A 25,504-nucleotide genomic window follows, 5' to 3' on the forward strand; every position below is an offset into this window, starting at 1 on the left:
CTATTTTTGACTTTTCTGAGCCTGTCAAGTCCTTCTTTTGACCCATTTTGCCAAAGGAAAGGACGTTACCTAATAATTATGCAAACCTGATATAGGGTGTTGATGTCATTAGACCACACCCCTTCTCATTACAGAGATGCACATCCCCTAATATGCTTAATTGGTAGTAGGCTTTCGAGTCTATACAGCTTGGGGTAAGACAACATGCATGAAGAGGATGATGTGGACAAAATACTCATCCATCCATCCTCATCCGCTTTGTCCGGGGTCGGGTCGCGAGGGCAGCAGCCTAAGCAAAGAGGCCCAGACCTCCCTCTCCCCAGCCACCTCCTCCAGCTTATCCGGGGGAACACCAAGGCGTTCCCAGGCCAGCCGAGAGATATAATCTCTCCAGCGTGTCCTGGGTCTGCCCCGGGGCCTCCTCCCGGTGGGACATGCCTGGAACACCTCACCCAGGAGGCGCCCAGGGGGCATCCTTGTCAGATGCCCGAACCACCTCAGCTGGCTCCTTTCGATGTGGAGCAGCAGCTGCTCTACTCTGAGCCCCTCCCGGATGGCCGAACTTCTCACCCTATCTCTAAGGGAGAGGCCAGCCACCCTTCGGAGGAAGCTCATTTCTGCCGCTTGTATCCGCGATCTCGTTCTTTCGGTCACTACCCACAGCTCGTGGCCATAGGTGAGGGTAGGGACGTAGATCGACCGGTAAATTGAGAGCTTCGCTTTTACACTCAGCTCCCTCTTCACCACGACGGACCGGTGCAGCGTCCGCATTACTGCAGCTGCAGCCCCAATCCGTCTGTCGATCTCCGGCTCCCTTCTCCCATCACTCGCGAACAAGACCCCGAGATACTTGAACTCCTCCACTTGGGGCAGGAACTCATCCCCGACCCGGAGTGGGCACTCCACCCTTTTCCGGCTGAGAACCATGGCCTCAGATTTGGAGGTGCTGATCCTCATTCCCGCTGCTTCACACTCGGCTGCGAACCGTTCCAGTGCGAGCTGGAGGCCCTCACCCGATGAAGCCAACAGAACCACATCGTCTGCAAAAATCAGAGATGAGATTCTGAGGCCACCAAAGCGAAAGCCCTCCGCCACTTGGCTGCGCCTAGAAATCCTGTCCATAAAAATTATGAACAGAACCGGAGACAAAGGGCAGCCCTGGCGGAGCCCATCACCCACCGGGAACGAGTCCGACTTATTGCCGGCAATGCGAACCAAGCTCTTGCAACGGTTGTATAGGGATCGAATGGCCCGTAGCAATGGGCCAGACACCCCATATTCCCGCAACACCTCCCACAGGACACCCCGAGGGACACGGTCGAATGCCTTCTCCAAGTCCACAAAACACATGTAGACTGGTTGGGCAAACTCCCATGCACCCTCAAGTATCCTGGAGAGGATAAAGAGCTGGTCCAGTGTTCCGCGACCAGGACGAAAACCGCATTGTTCCTCCTGTATCCGAGGTTCGACTAACGGACGAACTCTCCTTTCCAGCACAAAATACTCATTTGCCTAATAATTCTGCACTCCCTGTATATTGATCATTTTAATTATTAACCAATCATGTCTGTAGATTAGTCTGTGTATTTTTTAACATGTTTGTAGTTGTTTCGGCTTCCCAGTTATTTCATTTAAATCTATGGTACAATGTTTACTTGGATACTTAATTTTGAGGTTTATTTCATTTAATTTATGCTGTGATAAACCACCTTTGTCCCCCCTAATTTTATCAACTGGGTTATCCCACAATTAAATTATTTCAAGCAAAGGAAAAAAACAAACAAACATTGTAATTAGCCTCCACCTAACTTAACCTCTGTTAACTATTAACTTTTGGAGTTTTCTGTGTTAGGTAGCATTTAAACTGATTGGTTTACCCTGTACTGTGGACAGCTGCGGTATTTCTAAAATAGCATGCAAACTGTTTTATTTATCTATAAGAAGAAGTATTAGGGCCATATTTAAAAAAAAAAAAAAAAAAGGAAAAAGTAACGTCATCGGCTGACAACTGGGTCACACCTGCACCTGTGATTGACGCTCCTTTGATTCGGACAGCAACCCCGCCCCTGGGTTATTCCCCATGACGTCACTGGAGATAATCACGGAAGTGAAGTGAGCGACGAAACAAGACTCAAATAAGTTGGTGTGTGCGCTCGACTCGTATTTACAGGTAAGCTTCTAGCTTTTTTTTTAACCTGTTAAACTATTTCGAAACTATCTGAATTCTTAAAGTCTTTCAGTGTATTTGACTTGGTTTTGTTGACGTTAAACGACGGAGCTAGGTCGGTAGCTAGCACAAACGATAACAGAAGACTGCTAACAAAGCAAAGGCTGTAGCTAGCAGATTTGTTCACACAAGCACCGGCTCGGGTTTTTAAAAATGAATGATTGTAATGTTAATGGATAAAACGGTACTGGACACGATAAGACGGTATCGTTTAAAGTAGCATGGTTGGCCTTCTTGTTACCTGTTCTCGGCGTCAAGCTAAAGCTAATGTTTTGAGTCGTTGGTAGTTTAATACTTTGTGTTGGTAACTAACTTATGTTTATTCCTGACCTTGTTTACGTGTGTGTTTGTGTTGTGTTTCGCGTGAATGTGCGGAGTCATTGTGTTACGATGGGTTGGTCATGCTCACATGATTGAGTGACTCACTGGATCAGAGATGGTAAGTTAGATGGGCTCCATAGGTCGTCTTCACTTATTTCCCCTCTCCTCTCTCCTGTCCAAAGGCTGTCCGTCATCATGCTGGGAGGAGGTTTCAAATCAGAGAGGCTGAGAGTCAATCTCCGACTGGTCATCAACCGACTCAAACTCCTTGAGAAAAAGAAAAGTGAGTCACTGTGCTGCTCTCCAATAGCTGAAGTGGCTCTTTATTTGTAAAGTAGTTCTAATGTTTTTTTTTCCTTTTCCCATATTGCCAAATTTAATATAAAGCTGAGCTTGCTCAGAAGGCCAGGAAAGAGATTGCAGATTACCTGTCATCAGGTAAGGATGAGCGGGCACGGATCCGTGTGGAGCACATCATCAGAGAGGACTATCTGGTTGAAGCCATGGAGATCTTAGAGCTTTACTGTGACCTGCTGTTGACTCGCTTTGGCCTCATTCAGTCCATGAAGTGAGTACTGAGCATTGTAAATTCCTTACCTTCAGTGTCCGTCCTCGTTAACACGGTTGCTGTTTATCCATTATTAGAGAACTAGATCCAGGCTTACAGGAAGCAGTGTCCACTCTCATCTGGGCAGCTCCTCGTCTGCAGTCAGAGGTGTCTGAGCTAAAAATTGTAAGTTCTATCTAAAAATTTGTCTCCAGTGATAATAAACACTTGGTATTTACATCTATTCCTTTCAAGTCAGTATTGACAATCTTGTTTCTAAAATCTTCTTTCAGGTGTCTGAACAGCTGTGTGCAAAATATAGCAAGGAGTACGGCAAGCTATGCAGGACAAACCAGATTGGCACAGTCAACGACAGGGTAATTTTTTTTCCCCAGTGACTGTCCACAAGCTTGTATAGGAATGTATGAACCTTTTGTCTAGTGTGCTCTTAGCGACATCTAATCAAATATCTGATTTCAGCTGATGCACAAACTGAGTGTTGAGGCTCCTCCCAAGATCTTGGTCGAGCGCTACTTGATAGAGATCGCAAAGAACTACAATGTCCCCTATGAACCTGACGCCATGGTCCGGGTAAGCAGCAAAGAATCTGTTGTTACTCAATGTGAAAGTTGGAAATTTTGCCCTCTGTTTGTTTATTTACCATCCGCTACTTCTCCGGATAGCCCGAGGTGTGTACTGGGGAGGAGGCAGACCTGATTGATGTCGACAATGACAGGAAGTTTGGAGGAGGAGGTGGTGGAGGATTCACAGCTCCTCTAGCTCCTGGAATCCATATGCCTATGCCCATGCCTATGGCTATGCCAATGCCAACAGCTTTCAACTATCCACCTCCCAATGGAGCTGTAAGAGTTTCCTTTTAAAGACGATGATTTAGTTGAATAATATTGTGTTGCTTTTTACTTTCTGTTACAGATTTAACGTGAACATTTCACTGATATTAAAACAAAAACACTTTTTTTAACTTTGCCTTGTAATGACATGCAGATAATGTTATGCTCATTTTCAGGATATTGCTACATGTGTATCTGGATGGAATTTTGTTTTTGGTTCTCAGAACATCTAAAGAAATTAGCAAATTGTTACTACTGGCAGTGACCCCTCAGCTTTTCATCCATTTCTGAAAGGCATAGATGGCATGGAGCATTTACAGCACTTGTTCTAAAAAAAAGTATATTTTGTTACATTTTAACAGTATGAAAAGTCCTTCACAGCTGCTTCTGACTTTTGAAGCATGTTGTTTTGAGGACAATTTAATGGCAGTAAGATCACCAGGATGAAATAGATTCTAGTTTGTTGTATTTACTCTGTATGAGAACTATACACTATATTGATAAAAGTACTGGGCTACCTACACCTATTGGAATCAATCAAGACCCATATCATGAAGCTCCTGGCACGCAGTTTTTGGGCTGATGTTAATGCCAGATGTTAGAACTCTATAGTTATTGAGTCAGCAGTCTTAGTGACTCATTTAACAGCCTGACTTGTTAACCTGGTAACATTGTATTACAGTACCTGTTCAGTGACAGTGAATGACCCATTCATTCATAAATGTTCACAAAAGGGGTATGGCCCAATACTTTTGACCTTGTAGTGTAATATGTACTACCTTCCTCAAACTTGTTTGACTTTTTTCTTTTTTTTTTCTTTTTTTCTTTTTTTTTTTTTTTGCTTACCCCCAGGAACCGTTTCATGCACCCGTTGGAACCTACAACAGCTTCCAGCCCCCCATGGGAGGAGGGCAGCCACCTCAGTTGCCCACTTCTCCCCCTACATACGAGTCTGTAAGTCTGTACGACTGAACCCTTCCCCTCCATCCATGCCCCCTTCATGTTTCCAAAGATGGACAGACGGACAGGGCAGGGAACCACTCAGGGAAGAACTGTTTATTCGGCTTGCTTACAGTTCTGCCTGTCCTCCATACTTTAACATTATTTCTCAGAGTAGGCCCAGATTCAGGTTCATCTGCACGGATGTAGGTAGCTTGAAATTGGCCAACTTTAACCTACTAACTATGACCTGATCAGCTTTTCTTAGCGGGACTGAAAGAAGCGATAACTGAGGCCCTTTACCAAAAATCATGTTTAGTGTTGCACACTAAAGGTGATGGTTTCCATTTTTCTTTTCTTTTTTGTTTTTTGGTTTGTTTTTGCATCTGCCTTTTATAAATGAAGTATTAATCAAAATCTTATTAATACTAACAAATATATGTATATATTTGTTTTTGTTTTTAAATATGGGGATGAGTTCATCACGAACACATTTGTTTGTTTCAGATTGACGACCTAACTGAAAAACCTTCTGTTCCTTCCCAGGGCGTAGGTGAGTTCTGTCAACAATCAGCAGCACTTAAATGATGAGAGGGGAATAGTTTGTTTTCTTATTGTCAGCGAATCAACTGAAATAACTATAACCCACATTGTGCCAGTTAGTCTTGAATAGCATTTAAATCTTTTAACTCTACCCACATGAAATAATTTTTTAAAACATTTCATATATATACGTAACTCTTTGACAAAATTATCTTGTAATTTATTGTGCAAATTGAGCATTATTAGCATGCCAGTGTGCTTGTTGGAAGCAGATTTGCTGCTTTGATGTGTATTTGCTGCAGAAGGATGGTGAGGCTCATACTAATGAAAGCAAAGGTTACAGAGTGCAGCTCACAGGTGGGGGAGGTCTGTGGAACAGACCTCGTTTGTTTATTTATTTTAATCTGTCTTGTTTGCAGTAGATTTTAACAAGGTGGGAAAATAAAGTAGGGTAGGACTTAAGTTATCCTTAAAATGCTCACCTGCCAAACATTTTCCTAAATAATTAATGCCTGTTACTCTCCAGGTCCCGCTCCTTCGGCTCAGATTTATGACAACAACGCTCTTCCAGAACTCCCATCTGTTCCTGACACACTCCCAACATCCTCCTTGGGCAGAAGCAACACCACCTCGGATGACATTGACTTTGATGATTTGACGCGGCGCTTTGAGGAGCTGAAGAAGAAGACCTAAATGCTTTAACCTGATATACATAAACAGGCCTGTGTCACCTACACAGCTCAGAACAGGAAATAGGAATTGTTCAAGGCTCTGAATCAGATTTGGGTAGCTCTCCTCCCTCTTTCTTGGTGAAGTAATTTTACACAAATATTAAACATACATGTAATCTATTACCTCATTTATATAGCTGTGACCAGCTAATGAGAGAGAGTACTTTTTAGCGCCACATGTTTTCATTTCTTCTATTTGGCACGTTGGATAAAATCTTAAACAATCATGCGGGTATTCACCCCTTCTCGCTCCTTATTTAAAATCGCACTGAAGTTTAACCTTTTCCATTTGTCTGTGTGGTAATTAATATGTTCACATTTAGATCTTAAGTGTTGATTTTTCTGAAGGTTTTGGGTTTGATTGATATTTATAGTACATGCCTTTATTCTACTTTGGACACACTGTCGCTGTGATCTTTGCCACTGTGTCGCTCAGTCCCGTCTCAGACCAGTTTGACAGGTATAGCGGGCTGCGCCACCTCTGTGGCGAACAAGCTTTTACGCATTAAAATCACCATTTAGTTTCCAAAGTGAGGCTCCAACAGTAGTGAGGTTTTTCTCAGCTGTACCGGGACACATAGAAGCCATATTTTCAGTGTGTTACGCAGTTTTTCTCACTGTGGGATTGTTAAATACTCATTATTACCGAGGTTCTCAAACTTCAAGGTGTATTTGTATCAGAAAAATAGTATGGTTTCAAACCTTTTCCGTTTGAGGGCGATGGGACACAGATGTAAAATGACAACATGTATGGAAATCTGTAATTTAATACACTTACAGCAATATAGGTAGACTTATGTACATGAATGATTTAACTGTATAGGAAAAGGAGTTTGGCAACCGGGAGTTGTTCAATATTTGACAAATCTGTTTTATATACACTATCTCCAAATAAAGTTTTCTTTTTGCCCTTTTGAATTTCAGTTTTACAAAATACCTGCACTTTTTTTTATGACTGAACAAACAAATTTGCAATTAAAATCCTGGCAGGCAAAAGCAGCCAGCCAGCAAACTGATTTGATTAGATGTAAAGTTTGAGAGCAGAGGAAAAAGTTCGTGCCATTGTGATCTTGTGCATGGGTCTTGTACTGTATGTTCACCACTCCATTTGCCTTACCTTTCACCTCTCATCTGAGGCCTTGCCAGTCTGTTTTAGGATTAAGCATCTGTTATCCACCAAGACTGGACACATAATGCGTTTTTCAGTTTCTAATTGACCTTATTTGCGTTACACTCCACAGATTCTGAGTTTTAATTTGCTTGATAGATTAAAAAAAATCTGTACAGGCATTAGAGGTAGATGTTTCTAATTATTGTAATAAGTGTAGTGAGAGGTTTTTGTTATTGTTCCTGTAACCTGACTACACCGGGCTCTGCTTGCATGGCAAATAGACGGTGGCCTTGAATAATATGACTCAGCGCTTTGAAAAGCTTCCCCACTGGGTTATACGTGCAGTTAATTAATAGTTTTACATGAGCTGGGAAAAAACAGAGAGATAATTAACCCTACAGAACTGTGATCTGCTCACTGTCTTTTATATGTTCGATTGTTCTTTCATGTTAAACTTTAAGACACAAAATAGTGTCTTGTTGCAAAAAATAGTTCCCCTCCCCCCAAACAATGTATACTACAATAACAATTTAATAAAAGACTATTTGGAACTGGAAAGCTTGTAAGGTCTGCACATAATTTTCCATCAGTTTTTCTTTTTAAAAACAACCTGTAATGCTCAATGGTAACCAGCAGAGGTCGCTAATATTAAGGGAAAGCTCTGAAAGGGAAATAATTTTTTCAATTATGTAAAACATACTGTGATTTAAGTTAATGTGAAACTAACCTCTTTACATAATGGATCCTTTCAGTTATCGCAACATAGTCTTGCATCAAGTCATAGTTGACTCATTTTCTGTTTGACACTTGTGATCAATACAGGTGTGAGTTAAGAGCGGCTCAATCATGTGAAAACTCATCCTGTTAAGTTTTAGTGATCATTTGGCTTTGGACAGTCTCCTCTTTGTTCTTTCTTTGAGTTTCTAAAAGTAGGATGAGAGGCAGAGCCTTCAGGTATCAGGCCTCACTCCAGCTCTCAGTTTGGATTTGGGGGAGAGATTAGGCTTAAAATTTTACTTTTTCCTAAAGCTCATGTTTTCTCTTTCATAGTTTGTTTTATCTGTGTCTCCCTATCATCTCCTTTTTTCCTTTTCTCTTTTCCCTCCCTGAGCCTGGTTATCCTGGATGTTTCTTCCTGTTGAAAGGGAGTTCTTCCTCCCCACTGTTGCCTAGTCCTAATTATAGGCTTGTTGTTGGTTTTCTATCTAATATTGTAGGATCTTTACTTTACAATATAAAATGCCTTGAGGTTGCTGTAGTTTTGAATTGGTATGAGATGAATTTCTTGAGTCTTGTAGTCTGTGGTCACACCGTTTTACACACTTGTGATAATATTTGTGTTTTTCTGTGTGATTGAGCCGACTGTTTTTTAAACTGGTGTCCAAAAAAGACTCGAGAGTTCTGTTTCCAAGGGTTGGGATGCTGTTGAGATGAGTAGATCCCAACAAACTAAATGCGGGAGTGTGTTTGTAAATAGTAAGTGGACTGCTTCTTATATAACACTTCACAATTCACACTCTGACGAACGCATCAGAAGCAACCTGGGGGTCAATGTTTTGGCCCACGATACTTTGGCATGTAGACTGGAGCAGCCAGCCACTGAACTCCCAACCTTTAGTGGACAATCTGCTCCACCTCCTGAGCCTCAGCCAGGGAAAATGTGGATGAACGTGTGTGGGAAGTACTAAAGCTGGGAGGTAGTTAATTTCTTTTTTTTATATTGAACTTATAAAATCATACATACAAAATTTGCAAGAGGTTTAGCAGTAATCATGCAAAGGTCTCAAATACCACCTTTTGGTTCCGCTTTCCAGGGTAATCTGGTGTGATAGTCTTTGTGCACTGATTATTTTACTAATGCAATGACTGTTAATTGTTATGTAAGCTGCTGGTCATCTCTGGGATTCACTAGGGATGCATACACAGATCAGCACATCTCTTTTTGACCTGAGTTCAATTTTATAAATCATTTAAACATTAAACATCAACTAAGCAACTGCAGATTTTACCAGAGAGCTGTTTATTGAAATTCACACATATAATACTACTGTATGACACCAGTGAATAAATTGTTTAAATCATTTGTGATTAAGCACAGAAGATCTAAGACAGGACAATCAGCTGTCTGAAGAACAGCTTGTATTCCCAAACCAAAAGCACAAACTTGAATGAGATCTGTTACATAAGCCTTTTAAACTGAGGACTGAATGAATCTCAAAGATGCAGCCAAGAGTGATAAAGAGGCATGAAACACACTTTCAGAATCAATTACAGTGACAGGAGTAAAATGAAAAATGTAATCAATTAATCATTAGCTCCCAGATGGGCAGCAACATAAAAGCACCTTCGCACTATTTCACACAACTTCATTTACAACTATTAACCGTTAGAATCATAGGGAAGCATTTAAACAGAAAGCTGTGTTAAAGTTACTTTGCAGGTTTTTTTCTGTTGAAATTTCTCTTCTATTTCTCCTGGATCACTACTTTATTGGATAAAAGACAGCTTTTTTCACACTCGATGATAATAGTTCTTAACGTGTTTACATATGTCTGAATCTGTATATGTGTTTTGCACTAGCATTAAATGAATGTATCAACTGTTTTTTTAAAAAGGAAAAAAAATCTCTTTTTCTCATACGTAATCCTGGTGAATTTCACATACAAGAACAGTTATTTAATTGCCCATTATTATGACTCACAACTTCAAAAAGATTCTCATAGGCACTGGAACCTCTGTACACATACAAAACACCATGACGTGTAATGCAACTCTATATCCAGAAAGTAAAACTTACAATAAGTGCAAAAGATTTCCTAAGAAGCGGGGGGCGGGGCATGTGTCGCAGCTGTGCATGTCAGAGGAGTCAGCTCATGTCGTCAAATGCAGTAACCTCACATTGTGTCCCTGCCGCTGTACTGTCTGCACTTTTCCTGTTGCTCTGTTAAATGGAGAAGACACAACTGTAAGACTCAAAGCACTTATCTTAAGCTCCGCAAAGGGTACATGGATACACAGATGCACGAGAGAAAGGTAACAGGAAAAGAAAAGGGTCAGTCCTTTATCGCAGTCAACAAAATTTTGGGTGTGTGTGATCTGCATGATTACATCAGAGCTCTCGGCAGCCAAGCTGAAAAAAGGGGAAAAGGCTTCCTTGGTCTGCTTCGTGAAATATGAATGAGACGGTTGCAGTAAATCTTTCCTGTGTGTTGAATAATATTTAGACACTATCTCAGGTTAATATGAATCCATATAATCTTTGCATGTTGGTAAATAAATTCTTCTAATTTGAAATATGAATGATTATTTTTACATGTACACGCAAAATAGGTTCATCCAACCTGTTTCATTTTCTGTGAATTAATGAAAACTTCATATTTTTTGATTTTAGGACAGCCTGGTGACCACCTATCTGACCCATTGTCCTCTGACAGGAGCTACAGGCCACAGGAATCATAATGCCAAGGCCATTTGGACTCTAAGTCAGTGCAAACATGTAAAATGAAATCAGTCCACCACAATTTTGCTTTTTGCAACAAATGCATCCTTGTTGCATCTACTAATTTTTATATATATTCATGAATCTAATTGTTTACATTCAGTTGTATAAGACTGATACATACACAGATGCATAGTGTTATAGTGGACAATATGTTAAGAACTTTAATGCACTAAACAATAGCAGCTCTCCTAACATCATTATATTTTAGTACGGTGACAATAAGGCTTTCTAATTTTTTTTATTTTAAAAAAAGTACTCCAAAAAGAAAAGATACTGATTATACGCTGCTGAGAAAAACGTCACAAGTAGCACAAAGAGGTCATTAAAGAGAGTAACAAAAGTGACTTGTTATTACTAATACTACTAATGATTATTATCAAAGAAAAAAATGTTTATTTAATTTTAATATCTATAGTAAATATCTATAAAATATTATAAAAATATTTATAAAAGAGAAAAAATGGGTACTTTTTTGTAAATATAAAAAAATTATTCAACAAAAACATCACATCACAGTATATACTTAAAGCTTTGCACTGACCTGTTCTGGCTGCACAGAGACTACAGAACAAGTTTTCTTACCTAACAGGACTTGCTCAACTTCTTCACTCTCGTCTACAGCTACAGGTTTGAGCAGCAGGGCGAAAATCACAGCAACGCCTATCACCTGTGAGAAAAAGCAGACCGCACAAGAAACGAATAGTGTTGCATACACGTTTGCAGAAATTTCAAAAACAGAAACAAACTATAACATTCTGTAGAAACCCAAGTATCTTCAAATACATACATCATCTCAGAGTGTGACATGCAGGAAACACTTCAGATTATCAGCCAAGCGAATTGACTTTAAAAAAAAAAGGATTTATTTTACCCACCTTTAGAGGCTGCAGAATAAAGATGCTTTCGAAAAGGGAGAGGCCCAGAGACATGACCCACTTGATGGACTTCTCCTTGCCGTACTGAAAGCCATACAACAAGGTGAAGAAAGTTGAAATGCCGCTGATGGACAGCAACAGGAACCAGCCTACAAACACAAACCACCATGGCAGCCAACAGCCCAGGATGGTCGTTGCCTTCTTCTTTGGCTTCTTCGCAGGAGGTGGGCTGGGTTGGGACGAGATGGACAGAAAAAACACACGCATGACGTACCAGTTCAGTATAATAGCACAAATAGCTCTGCAAATATTTTTGTCTCACTGGCAGTTGGAGTACTGACCAGTAGGCCAAGTGGCTGCTGAAGACCATCTCAGTCTTGTGAACCAGTGCGTTGGTGTAGTTGAGGGCCTGCTGGTACTGGTCTAGAGTCGCAAAGTATCTGAAATCCAGTTTCTCCAGGCACATCAGGAGATGACAGAGACTAGCTAGGAGAAACTTGCTGCAGTACACCAAGTGATGGTCGCTCTCACTCTCTCCTGAGAAAGATTTATATTCAAACATATACATAAGGTAGTTACATTTCTCTTGAAGTTACCTCTTTCTGAGAAGAAAGGTAACACTACTGTCACACTACACAAGGCAGAAAAGTGCTGCTGCTTGGCCTGATCAGACAGAGGAGAAGTTATTTGCCTAAAACTCAATTTGAATAGAAAGAAATAGGTCCTAGCAGTGTGCTACATGGAAATCTTTAAAAGACACGTCTGATGGTATTGATGTTTTTTTCCTGACAACATAAAAAAAAAAGAAAATAAGCCTTAAATACAAGCGTCATGTTTCTCAGCACTGTTGTTTCTTTGAGATAGGTCTTTGAGATAGTTTTTAGATTGTTTGAAATAACTGTTGATGGGGTGAGAGCAAGGAAATAAGCGTTCACTAGCCGTCTTATTGGTTCTTCTCAGTTAGAGTAGCAACAAACTGCTGTATTCATAAGCTTATGCATCTTATGTACTCTTTTATTAGTTTAAGATCACTAATAGTATGTTGCTTATGTGTATTCATGTTAATTTGAGTATATTATAAACATTTTATCTGTCTCTTTTTTCTTTCTTTTGCTGAGATTAAAGTGAATGAAATAAAACTACCTTGCATGTGCTGAATTAATTCATTCAACCTGTCCAAGGCCGAGAAGAGATCAACAACGGACTCCAGTCTGTGCATCTCTAACATCTTGTTTCTTGGGCTCTTGCTCGCCAAAGAAATGATCTGCTCTACATCCTGTTGCAGGGAAGAACAACAAGTACTAAATTATACATGAGCGGTGCACTGTTTCACTGCATAGATAAGTATGTAATAGTAAAGGAGAAACCAGAGCTACACGGACTATGACATGGACTATATTCAAAAAACATCTCAGGCTTGCAGGTTCTGTGATGAGTACGGGTCATCTGACAAATATAAACATGTAACGCACCCTCAGCACAGTCGGTATGTTGAGTATGGGGGGTTTCACGTTCTCCTCAGGGTCAGCTTTTTTAGATTTTGGAACTATGCGAGGTTTGATGCTTCGAAAGATTGTGATGATGAGGATGTTGATTGGGAACATGAGGAGACCGGACTGCACGCCCACCATGAGGTCCTGCCAGGTCATCTTCATTGAACCTGGACAGACACAACAAAGGACACGGTGATGATGATGTGAAGCAACTAATACAGCTCCAGCTAATAACACCCAAATAAACAGCTGCAAACAGTAATGCAATGTTTTACTGCAGGGTTCTTTCTCAGTTGATTTTAACAGAAAGCTGTGTGCGACTGTTTGCTCTCTGACCTCGTGGAATCAACTTTACATTATTTCAGTTTGAATATTGAATATCTATCCATACAATAGAAAGGTGTGACTAAAGGTCACATCAACAGAAGATCCAAGTGCAGAATGTAAAAACTCAATAACACGTAGATCTGCTAAGAAAGCACCAGTTTTAACAGTGTTTGGCCAGGTGGAGTTAGTAAGGTTCTGAGTTTGGTGCACATCTGGATGCAAATGTGTTGTAGGTAATTATTAAGAACCAGTCATGTTCACCTTCGGCATGCAGCCTTGCTCCTAGATACAATCGCTTGTGAGCAGTAATCCTTATCCAAACACTGCTAATATTAGCACAAAGAGCAGGTTCCCCTCCTGAATTAAACTTTGTTGTTTGATGCTAAGAAACAGATGTAATCAGTAATCAAACAATAATCTAAGACTTTGTAATCACCAATTGAAAAGAGTACTGTTGAGTTTGGATCCACAGGGATGTTCCAGAAGGCGATGTTGATGGCCATGGTACAGAGCAGAAGGCACATGCAGCAAGAAACCCTCTGGGCACGTGTGAACGGGCTGCGTGAGGGAGGATCCACGATGGACACCCAGATGTGTTCGTCTCTAAAACCAGTCGATGTCCTGGTCTGGAAAATGTTCCTGAGAGAGGACGGAGAATAAATAATCACTTAATTTAAGCGATGTGATGAGCAATTTATTTTCAGCAGTGTAAAGGGACTCTAACCTGAAGCTGGCAACCTCGTTGACTTTTGCAGCATTGAAGGTTTTTTTGGTCATGCCGTCTCCGCGCTCAGAACTCAGCCAGCATTCACAAAAGAAGTGCCACATGTGTCGCGTTTGGAGGTCCTGTACAGTCATTTTGTTTATGTACCTTTAAAGAAAAAATATACAGAAATGAAAGATGACACATTTAACATTTACCTAAGGAATTAAAATCATGGAAATAAAAAGCAACATTGCAAACTAGGAGCACCAAAACAGAAAAAAAAGAATTCAGTTATTTAACTCGCCATACCATGTGAAAGAAACACTCACCAGACGTCATTAGTAGAACCCAAATCTATATATTCATAGCCACACTGTAAATCATACCTTGCTTTATCATCTATTTTACTCTAAATAGAGTCACAGTTAACAAAATGAGCATTATATTGCATTAAAGGAGACTTGAAACGAATAAATAAACCCATCAGGAAGGTATTTAAAGGCATTTTTAAGCACCTTAATGCACTAGTCCCTTTTGACTAGTCCCTTACCTGTATAATACCAAATCAATCCAAGTATAAAAAAAACACACAGCTGTCTGTGTAGTATAGTAGTCTTTAAATAGTTGCCAACTTTTCAACACGTATGAGAGAAAACATTCTCATTTCTGATGAAAAGCACTTCATCCTGATCTGACGTAACGCCAAACGATCTACTTTTTGCTGCTCATGTCCTTACCACGATGGATGACCTCCAGAGTTGTCGTGCTGCAGCCTGATGGTCTGCACTTCACCCAGTGGGAAGGGTGTGGTCAGCACGAAATAATCAACAGATCCTCTCTCAAACACTGGCTTCTCTGGGTCTGTGAGAGTGTGTACGTTACTCTCTGCTTCTGAGCCAATCAGCTTCACTGTGACCTGCGGGAGAGCACAGCGTACCGGTGAAGTGACCCAGACTGTATATACAGGGAGTGCAGAATTATTAGGCAAATGAGTATTTTGTCCACATCATCCTCTTCATGCATGTTGTCTTACTGCAAGCTGTATAGGCTCGAAAGCCTACTACCAATTAAGCATATTAGGTGATGTGCGTCTCTGTAATGAGAAGGGGTGTGGTCTAATGACATCAACACCCTATATCAGGTGTGCATAATTATTAGGCAACGTCCTCGAACAATCAAGCGTTTCATTCAAAATAGTTAACAGGGTCGCAAGAAGCGTGTGGAAAAACCAAGGCGCCAAATAACTGCCCATGAACTGAGAAAAGTCAAGCGTGCAGTTGCCAAGGTGCCACTTGCCACCAGTTTGGCCATATTTCAGAGCTGCAACATCACTGGAGTGCCCAAAAGCACAAGGTGTGCAATACTCAGAGACATGGCCAAGGTAAGAAAGGCTGAAAGACGACCACCACTGAACAAGACACACAAGCTGAAACGTCAAGACTGGGCCAAGAAATATCTCAAGACTGGTTTTTCTAAGGTTTTATGGACTGATGAAATGAGAGTGAGTCTTGATGGGCCAGATGGATGGGCCCGTGGCTGGATTGGTAAAGGGCAGAGAGCTCCAGTCCGACTCAGACGCCAGCAAGGTGGATGTGGAGTACTGGTTTGGGCTGGTATCATCAAAGATGAGCTTGTGGGGCCTTTTCGGGTTGAGGATGGAGCCAAGCTCAACTCCCAGTCCTACTGCCAGTTTCTGGAAGACACCTTCTTCAAGCAGTGGTACAGGAAGAAGTCTGCATCCTTCAAGAAAAACATGATTTTCATGCAGGACAATGCTCCATCACACGCGTCCAAGTACTCCACAGCGTGGCTGGCAAGAAAGGGTATAAAAGAAGAAAAACTAATGACATGGCCACCTTGTTCACCTGATCTGAGCCCCATTGAGAACCTGTGGTCCATCATCAAATGTGAGATTTACAAGGAGGGAAAACAGTACACCTCTCTGAACAGTGTCTGGGAGGCTGTGGTTGCTGCTGCACGCAATGTTGATGGTGAACAGATCAAAACACTGACAGAATCCATGGATGGCAGGCTCTTGAGTGTCCTTGCAAAGAAAGGTGGCTATATTGGTCGCTGATTTGTTTTTGTTTTGTTTTTGAATGTCAGAAATGTATATTTGTGAATGTGGAGATGTTATATTGGTTTCACTGGTAAAAATAAATAACTGAAATGGGTATATATTTGTTTTTTGTTAAGTTGCCTAATAATTATGCACAGTAATAGTCACCTGCACACACAGATATCCCCCTAAAATAGCTAAAACTAAAAACAAACTAAAAACTACTTCCAAAAACATTCAGCTTTGATATTAATGAGTTTTTTGGGTTCATTGAGAACATGGTTGTTGTTCAATAATAAAATTATTCCTCAAAAATACAACTTGCCTAATAATTCTGCACTCCCTGTACTTGAAGGACCGCACTATTTTTGGCCTTGTGCAACAAACTGTGAAGACTTGACATAACCGGTGACCGAGGTTTCTAGAGGGATTTCATATGTAATTTCAAACCGGCTTCCATTAATTTAAGTACCTTCCCTCTTCTTGTAGATATAATATTAGTGCTTGACAAAATAATGTTAGGAAAACACAAGTTAACAATATTCTTTGACATGTAGTCCTTAGGAATTTCTTTCATACTTCTTCATTTATAGTTATCATAGTATTGTTGTTATAGTGAGTGACTCTGTCAACCTATCCAGTAATCCAGTGTCAGTGGGAAGTTGTGAGTTGGCTGTAAAATAGTCTTATTCATTAAAGACAGGTATGTCATCCTGTCTGAAAACAACACTAAGATGCCTGTCTGAGCGTTGAATCGGGTTTGTTTTCTGTAATCATCTCTTATCCGCAGTGATTGTGGTTTATAGTCTTCTACATGTAGTAAAATTTAAATGAGCCTATCCTTTAGGGAGGCGCCCATATTTACATAGTCCTTTTTCCGATGGCCGTGTTTGCTTCTTGTTTGCCTAAATGGAGCTTTTTTTTTCTTTTTAACAAATATATTGACTTGTTTTAAATGTAAATGTTCTTTATCAACTAAATTCCCACTATAAACTGAACTGAATCCACTGCCTGTCTGTAAGGTAGTGATTGTCAGTGCTGCATGATACTGCAAATTTTGGTATCAATCTGAAACCGTGTAAATACAGGGCCAGTATTGTGAAGATCGACACTTTGCAGGGGAAAGCAATGGGTCATGATGTATCAGATGAGTCATCATCAATTTGCAAATTCTAAACACATTTTAATGACCACTAAAAACTGTGATTTGTACTTTTCACAAAACTTAGTTAATGCAACAAAGCAATGCTTCTCAGCTTTTTGTGTATTTTGAAACTGCGACCTGGAATGTTGATGTGTCTCTAAAGCTATATTGTGCCATCAGCTACAAATAAAGACGTGACCATCAACACGAAAGGCTTCAGAGATTTTTAATAGAGCATGTTTGAGGTATATTTTTCATTAAAAGAATATTTAACACAGTTCAGTGGACTACATACTGAACTTAGAGGATACAAGCAAAGTATCAATCCTATTGTGATAGTATCAATAATACTAATACCAGCACTTGTATTAGTATTATTGATACTAAGCGCCTTGAGATGACTGTTGTTGTGATTTGGCACTATATAAATAAAACTGAGTTGAAATGATATTTTGATTGATCTGCCCATCTCTGCTGTCAGTGGAAAAAAGACTTACATTGGCACTGGTCCCAGCATTTCTGCGGCGTCCAGTTTGGATGCCGATCAGGTAGCTGTACTGTGCAGCTGGGTGATTGTCCTCCAAGAGTGTCATCTTTCTCTGATGGTTCAAAAACGTACAACATTGTGATGTTAAATAACATGAAAATATACATGCAAAAAAAGGCTGGATTTATGAAAACTGGCGGGAGACAGGCTGACCCTTGTGCGTGCCCTCCGGTCAGCATAGCAGGCCCACAGCAGTGTCATCAGGTAGAGTCCGAAAAATGCACACAGCAGGGCCAGCACCACATAGTTCTGATTCACAGTGGCAAACAGCTCTGCAGTGCGGGATATGTCGACGTAGTTTGGCATCACAAAGAAGGAGCTCCCAAAGATAGTGAGGTGATTACAGAGACACTGCGTTCGGTGTGGAGTGCTTTCTTTCCCCACCTGAGGAAAAACACAACACATGACTGACTGGTACTCACCTATGCTAGAATATTATAGTGCATGCAGAGCCAAATGATCAGATTTTATCCAGGGGAAAACATACCATACAGCCTTCAGTGCGCCATTCCTTTGCGTCTGTGTTCCAGTACAGGCACTTGCTCATAAAAGTGGTGATCTTCAGGTTCATGTCTGGCTGCCATTCAGAATCAGAAACTCTTGTATCAATATACCAAATCCCAGGAGTCTTTTGTAACATCTCTGGTGTTATCATCCAGCGAAATCCCTCTAAAGCAAAAAAGCAAAACCCCCCGAAAACAAAACTTAAATATACTGCATAAATAAGTGTTTTTGCTATGATCAGTACATATAAATAATACCAGAGCGAGGTGTGGCCATTCTAGTGACCTAATTTGACTTTGCTGACAGCTACCTGTGCGGTTCAGTACAGTTCTGTTGCTGTAGTTTGTGTTATTAGGAGGCAACCCATGAGACAAGAGGAGAACCAGTGACACATTCACATTGGGCTCCACGCCGAAGAAGATCGTCACATTAGGGTCTGAGACATTGAGTGTAGTCACCGATTTTGAGTTTTTCTCTAACACGACAGTAGTGTTGATCAGAGCTGCAGCATTTGGACGAGCCAAAAAGATCTGGTGAAAGGAAGGAAAGAATTTGTGGCATGAAGAAAAACATCTTATTTCAGTCTGGGTTTTAAAATTAAATATTCAGATGTTTTTGTTTTAAAGCAAGCTTCCTAGTATTAACCGACCCATCTTGATTCATATTTAATCGGTTATTTACTAGTTACATATTAGAAACGATTAAAACTATAAACCAGGCATCACTGAAAGCTTTACTGTACTTACACCTCCATTCTTCTAACTGTAGCTACACTAAGAATGTAAAAGTCACCTCCTGTGACAACTGACATTTGAAACAATTAGCAAATGAAGGAACTGCTGGTATTCCTTATTCAAAAATTAAATAAAACAAAAAAGTAAAACTATGACCTTAAATCATGTTATTTTAGTAAAGATAATTGACACTAATCACGATGTTTAAACAGTTAATTATTAACGTCATGTTATTGATGCATACGCATATAATTGATCTCATCTAAGTAATTGTGCCTTTGTGCTTCCAGTAGGTTATTGTGCACTTTCATACCTCCCGGTACTGATATTTTCAAAACTGACAATAAAACAAGATTTGCGATTAGATTTTTTTTCTTAATTTTTCTATAGCTGTGATGTCACTTTTGTAATTGCGTTGGGTGTGTTGACTGTGCGGAGAAATTTGATATTGGCAGGTGTGTTGGCAAAGAGGAGTTCAGGAAGACAGCATGTTTGGAGTACACTGAGGATGAAGGCTTGAAAAACAGTATGTAAGTTAAATGACTAAACATTATGAATTTTTGGACTTTGTATGTGATTATTTTGAACCGTTTTTATGTTGTTTGTTTTGTTTTGTGGCTTCATTGTCTGCGTAAGCATCTCAGCATGTTTATTATGTTTTGTCTAATTGTGTATTTATTTTTGTTTTTCTGTCTTTTTCTACTACAACTGCAAGACACTGCAATGTCAAAATGTCCACTGTATAATGAATAATGTCGACTGAGCTGTTCTCATACAGTAAGCAGTAAGTTGGCTGTACCTCCACCATCTCTGTCAGGTTTGCCACCTTAATGTCCTGCTTTCCATCACTAAGTGAAAGGCTGCACACACTCCCTGTTATGTTGTCTTCAGATGGATAGGGATTTTCATTGAACGTAGTCATCTAATAGTGACAAATGCTCAGTTAAACAGGCTGTGGATGTCAGCAAAGATAAAAACACTAATGATGATAACACACACACATACTCAGACCTGAGAGATGATGTTGTTGTACTTATTAAGCACTGGTCCAAGCACTGAATTTGAAGGGAGCTTAGCGGAACTGCCAACTTTTTCTGAACCCAGCACTGAATTGCCAATGTCAGCAGGTTTTTGTCTGATGGAGGGGAAAATTAATTTTATATGTAAAAGTTTTTAAAGCAGAGGCAAGTGACATTTTAAAGCAAAATACCCACGTTTTCTGATAAATGGTGCCCATTGGGTATTGCATGACAAATTCGTTCTCTCCTGATAGCAGGTTAGCAACTTTCGCAAAAATCTTAAAGACATCTCCAAACAAATCCTGGAGAAGAAAAAACATCATTCCAGTGTGAGAGCTGAAACAATAACAGAGACATTTATGTTGCTGGTGATGTAGTTACGTGAACTTACTTTAGGGTTTGGGTTGTTTTTAAGATCGCAGTTTTTCAGTGACAGACTCAGGATGGCACTGCTGCAGTTGAGGATGTGATTGAGTGTCTCGGTGTTGTTCAAAGCAAATGAGACGTTCAGTAACGCAACACTTTTCAACAAATTACTCACGAATGCTTCCTTTTGGAAGAAAAAGGAGGGAGAATTTAGCACAGCATGAATATAAAAACATGAGAATAAAACAGTAATGATGACAATATGGGCATATCAATGGAAATGTAGCAGCTCACAGAGCTGGAGGGAATTTGGGTGGAAAACCTGATAAGATATTTTATTACACCTCACCAAAAATCTCACTATGAAGGTAACCCTCTCACTTGCTGGAGAAATTGTGGAAATACAAATGCAAATCACTATCATATTTTCTGGGACTGTCATGTTATTAAAACTTATTGGAAGGGAATACATGCAGAAATACAAGAGACATTTGGAAGATATTTACCTTTGAAGACTAGAGGAAATATAAGTTATATTAATGGAAACAGAAACACACTCCCTACATGCCTTTTTTTTCCTTTGTATTTTTTATTTATTTTTCTGTTTTGCTTCTTTTTCTTTTTTCTTTCTTTTCTTTCTTCTTCTTTCATTCTTTTTGTATCGATATTTTAGTTGTTTAAATACAGAAAAAGGGAGGAGGATGTAGTAACAAATTGCTAAAGTTGATGGTATGGTACAGTGATTCCTAAATGTCAATTAAAAAAAATAACAGTACAAAACTAAAAACAGTAATGATGAAAGTGTTCTTGCTTTCGTAAATAAAGGTACCCACCCTGTTGCTATTTGTCGGTTCCCTTGGTGTCACGTCCATCGTATTTAGTACTCTGTCTGCATCCTGTCTCAGAAACAAGGGACAGCTTTTAACTCTGGGGTGCTTTTTTATAAAAAAAAAAAAATTGTAATTCAAAGCTCCTCATAATTTATAAAAAAAAATGTTGATATGTAAAATGATTTGTCTCACCTTGAGAAATACGTTAATGTTTGAGGTACGCAAAGCTGTTTCAAGGATTGTTTGGATCGTTGAACCGTCAAGGTTTGGAAGTAGACCCCTTTTGTGCCCTGGAATCAAAGAGTATGTGATGTTTAACAAGGTCCAGTAAAAAAAAGAAAAGAAAAGGGAAAAAATAAGCGATACAACACTAGATTTATGTCATTTAGGGTGTTGAATAAGAAGACACAAATAAAGTGCATTCTAACTTACGAAGTTTGGTTGCATGGCTGGAAATTTCGGTACACTACAAAGAAAACATGAACAAGGTGGACAATATGAAAGCTGAGTCTTGGAGGCTTGCATGGCTTATTACTGCCTGTGAAATTTATTTGTCTTACCTTTGTGTTTGAGGGAGACTGTAAACCTTTAAAACACAAAGTTATGTTATGAATGAAAGAGCACAAATGAAGAATGAAAACAAATCTGGTTAGGTTAAAGCTCGGATCAGAAAGCTTCACGTACTGTGGGTGCAGAGGAAGCCTCTTTTCTTTTTACAGTCAGACGTTACGAGCTGGAGAGGATTCAGCTTCATGTATGTGCATGAGGTGTTTTCTGTTGAAAAGAAATGGCATTAGGAAAGGTTAGTTTTTGAGACAAAGGTTTAACAACGAGACAACAACTAACAGGGCTGCAACTGTCAATACACGGTTAATTATTTACAAATCAATAATCTATAGGTAAAATGTAAACAGATGATCCCAGAAGCCACATAAAGCCATGTGTAAAGTCTTCTCATTTCTTGCTTTATGTAATTAAAAACACACATTTGAATGATCATAACACAGGTGGATGGAGCAGATTTTCCTTTTTGATCCTGGTAGTGTTGTGGGAATCTTATGAGGCAAACATCTCATCGTAGAGATAATCCTTCAGGTACGGAAACTTATTTCTGCCACCATAAGTTAAAATTTTGTATTATTATCTAAACATTTTGACCTAATAACTTGAAATTTCAAGCTGTTTTCTCAACGCTTGAGAAACACAAAAAGTTTTCTTTGTTACAGATGTGGAAACAAATTTCCATATTCTGGAGACATGGGTGTAAAGCATAAAATATATAATCAAGGAGAAGAGTTATCAGCACAGGTGTTCATTTAGTTTTGAAGGATTTCATTTCACAGAGATTTCCTTATACCTTCATTCCTTGTCTACATCTACTTTCACTTCTAGACAAGAGAATATGCGCTCTCCCACAGCTGGACAATATGCAACCAGGCTATCCTCGAACCCTCTGCAGAAGACCTGCGGTTAGCTCATCGAGCTTTATTCAGGCTCTACCAAGCCTGACTCGTCTCACCCTCCAAAGCAGGCCTCGCATAAAGACGCAAAGTAAAAAAAACCTTAACCTAATCCCTCACAGGAAGCAAATAGTGTTGGAAATCTTATTGGGTAATTTATTTATTGTGATCTGCAAGTTTGTCTTATTTTATGACATGAATCTTCTTTAAAAAGCAAAACAAAACAAAAACAAAACAAAGCATTTACACACCCAAGGGAACATATTCAAAAATATTTAAATTCAATTGGTGCTGGTGACATGACAAAAATTCAAATGAAACCCAGCCTTTTCTCAGCACACAAACGTCATCAACCTCTCTTACATTTATGTCAATTTATTGTAATGTATAATTATTTCTTCTTAACGATATAGTGACCTGAACTTACTTTCAGGTCCTGGTTGATTTGAAAATGGCAGTATTTCAGTGAGAGACTCATGATGACACTGCCACAGTTAGTGAAGAGATTTGAGGGTTGTTTAAAGCAAACAAGACATTCAGTCTCTTTTTTAAGATTATTTTTATGGCATTTTGATTTTTTAGATAGTGGAGCAGTGAAGACAGACAGGGAAGTTGAGTGAGAGAGAGAAGGACTTACTTGCTCACAGAGTGGGCTAAACTGACAATCGACATTCAGTATCTTATTGCTTGCCAACAAAACTATTGTGATTAAACCATTAGCAACCCCCCCCCCCTCCAAAAAACCCCCCCAAAAACCAAAAAAACCCAAAGCACTGGTGATTGATCAATTCAAACAGACAAGTATTACTTTTTTCTTTTCTTCTTTCCCAACGTCTGTCAGACATGCCTTCACTTGAAAACTCACAGGCCACAAAAGCACAATAACCTGTGCAACAGAAAATAAAATTACGGCACCAAAATGCATGTTGTGTTTGTGTATTTTACTTACTATCGGTGGATTTCCAGTTATCCTCTCCAACTGTCTTTTCAAGCCACCATGTGTGATTGAAGTTGGTGTTCCAGTCTTGAGTTATGTTGTCCAAGAAGATTTTGGTTGGGTTGTTCATCACCTTCAGGAGCTCTCCTCCTTGCTTTTCACAGCTGCTCCTAGCCTGGGAATAGGTTTTCGGTTCTCCAACAAACTCGAAACATACATTTCTGAAAACAAATTCACAGTTTGCCGTGAAGTTGTTTCCTGGACAGTTCTCGGTTCTTTCAGCTACACACAGAAATCCAGCTGAAATCCACACAAAGACAGCTGTCCGGAGTACCGTATCCATTGTTATTGTTCTGTGGAGAGCACGAGCGCTTAGTGCTGCTCGAACTGTGGCTGGAACAGATACTGAGCAAGGTCACTTCAATCCATCACATGAAAATCAGAGAGCTTTCTCCGGAGAAACCCTGCATATGTTCTTAATACATTAGGAAAATCACCCGAGACACTCAAACAAGATGCAAACTGAAGGAATCACTCGGTGTCATTAAAGGCCAGTCAGGCTGACCTTCTAAGAGTAAGGACAATTCCATTGTTTGATTTGCAGTTAACAGTAAAAACACTTTATTCCATTACAATGACATTTTTCCCCCAAAATAATTCTTGAATCAACGCTTGCCTGTCTTCGTGTTGACTTTTTGTGAGAAGCATCTTCTTATTAGTCGTTTGCATTTTCTTTTCTTTCTTTGTCTTCTTTTTGCTTTAGCTGTCCATTGTTATGATCCCTGTAGTCTACTGTTGTTCAGTATTACCCTGTTGTTACCAGAAGTTATGAAGTTTCATTCTCATATGCACAGTGGAGATAAACACAATGGTTTACAATGTACAGTGAAATTCTTATTTTGTCAGTCTCCCTTCACACAAAACAATTATAGCATTCTAATAAAATAACAATAAAGATCCAAGAAATTTACAAAGGAAAATGATTTATTACTTATGATAATGATTAATTAATTAATGATTTATTATTATTTATTACTATTAAATAATTTATTACTTATGCTTATAAGTAATAAATATGCAAAAAAATTTAAATGAGTTTAAAGAAATGCCTTGAGCTAGTCTGGAAATATATCTGTCCCAGCAACAGCAGAATATCAGAATCAGAATCAGAATCAGAATACTTTATTGATCCCTGGGGGAAATTATTTTTTGTTACAGTGCTCCATTTTAAACCAACATTAAGACAAGACAGACAATACGCTAACTAAGAATAGTACAATATATACATATATATACATACATACATACATACATAAGTCACTTATAAATAAATAGTTGGAAAAGAAACATGTGTAGTTGTAGCAGCAAACAGTGTGTTAAGTGGATGCGTTGTACAGGGAGATGGCCACAGGCAGGAATGATTTCCTGTGTCGTTCAGTGGTATATAATATAATAATTACAGTAGCAGTGAACAGTAGTGATGGGGTGGGAGAGGGTTGTGCTGACATATTCAGGAGTCTGATGGCCTGTGGATAGAAGTGAGAGTCTTTTAATCATTCATTTCAGCCTTCTGTACAGTTTACCTGAGGGCAAATGTGTGAACAGGCTGTGTTGTGGGTGAGTATTGTCTTAACAACCCTGCTACTGTAAAGTGATGTACTGTGCAGTTTTTTTACCACATGCTTTCCTGAACAGTGTACATCTGTAGAAGTTCCTGAGGACTTTGTGCAA

At 39.5% G+C, this 25,504-nt stretch overlaps 3 protein-coding genes across 3 annotated transcripts in view; 1 reads left to right on the plus strand and 2 right to left on the minus strand.

Annotated features, from left to right (window-relative positions):
* The window catches only part of LOC309703671 (uncharacterized protein), a gene marked incomplete at its 5' end in the record, with an annotated part of 204,847 nt that overhangs the window by 109,854 nt on the left and 69,489 nt on the right, over positions 1 to 25,504 (minus strand). The gene's annotated exons all lie outside the window — the stretch shown is intronic.
* On the plus strand, positions 2,050 to 7,828 carry ist1 (IST1 factor associated with ESCRT-III). The gene is made up of 10 exons (XM_082528739.1): positions 2,050 to 2,170; positions 2,731 to 2,831; positions 2,936 to 3,116; positions 3,194 to 3,281; positions 3,389 to 3,472; positions 3,576 to 3,686; positions 3,779 to 3,958; positions 4,799 to 4,900; positions 5,393 to 5,438; positions 5,955 to 7,828. Exons 2-10 carry the CDS (start codon positions 2,744 to 2,746, stop codon positions 6,119 to 6,121), a joined length of 1,047 nt encoding a protein of 348 aa, XP_082384865.1. The 5' UTR covers positions 2,050 to 2,170; positions 2,731 to 2,743; the 3' UTR covers positions 6,122 to 7,828.
* pkd1l3 (polycystic kidney disease 1-like 3) lies at positions 9,280 to 24,155 on the minus strand. Its single transcript, XM_082543275.1, has 23 exons — positions 23,786 to 24,155; positions 22,061 to 22,150; positions 21,937 to 21,962; positions 21,809 to 21,842; positions 21,569 to 21,666; positions 21,380 to 21,442; positions 20,572 to 20,730; positions 20,376 to 20,482; positions 20,173 to 20,296; positions 19,961 to 20,083; positions 18,738 to 18,957; positions 18,411 to 18,592; positions 18,077 to 18,307; positions 17,874 to 17,975; positions 14,911 to 15,089; positions 14,192 to 14,338; positions 13,904 to 14,106; positions 13,120 to 13,307; positions 12,791 to 12,923; positions 11,989 to 12,184; positions 11,648 to 11,876; positions 11,355 to 11,439; positions 9,280 to 10,211 (listed from the first exon to the last, which is right to left on the minus strand). The coding sequence occupies exons 1-23, from the start codon at positions 24,114 to 24,116 to the stop codon at positions 10,165 to 10,167; spliced, it is 3,297 nt and encodes a 1,098-aa protein (XP_082399401.1). The 5' UTR covers positions 24,117 to 24,155; the 3' UTR covers positions 9,280 to 10,164.

Source organism: Aulonocara stuartgranti (assembly GCF_965226115.1).
Source record: "Aulonocara stuartgranti genome assembly, chromosome: 1".
Lineage (NCBI taxonomy): Eukaryota > Metazoa > Chordata > Actinopteri > Cichliformes > Cichlidae > Aulonocara > Aulonocara stuartgranti.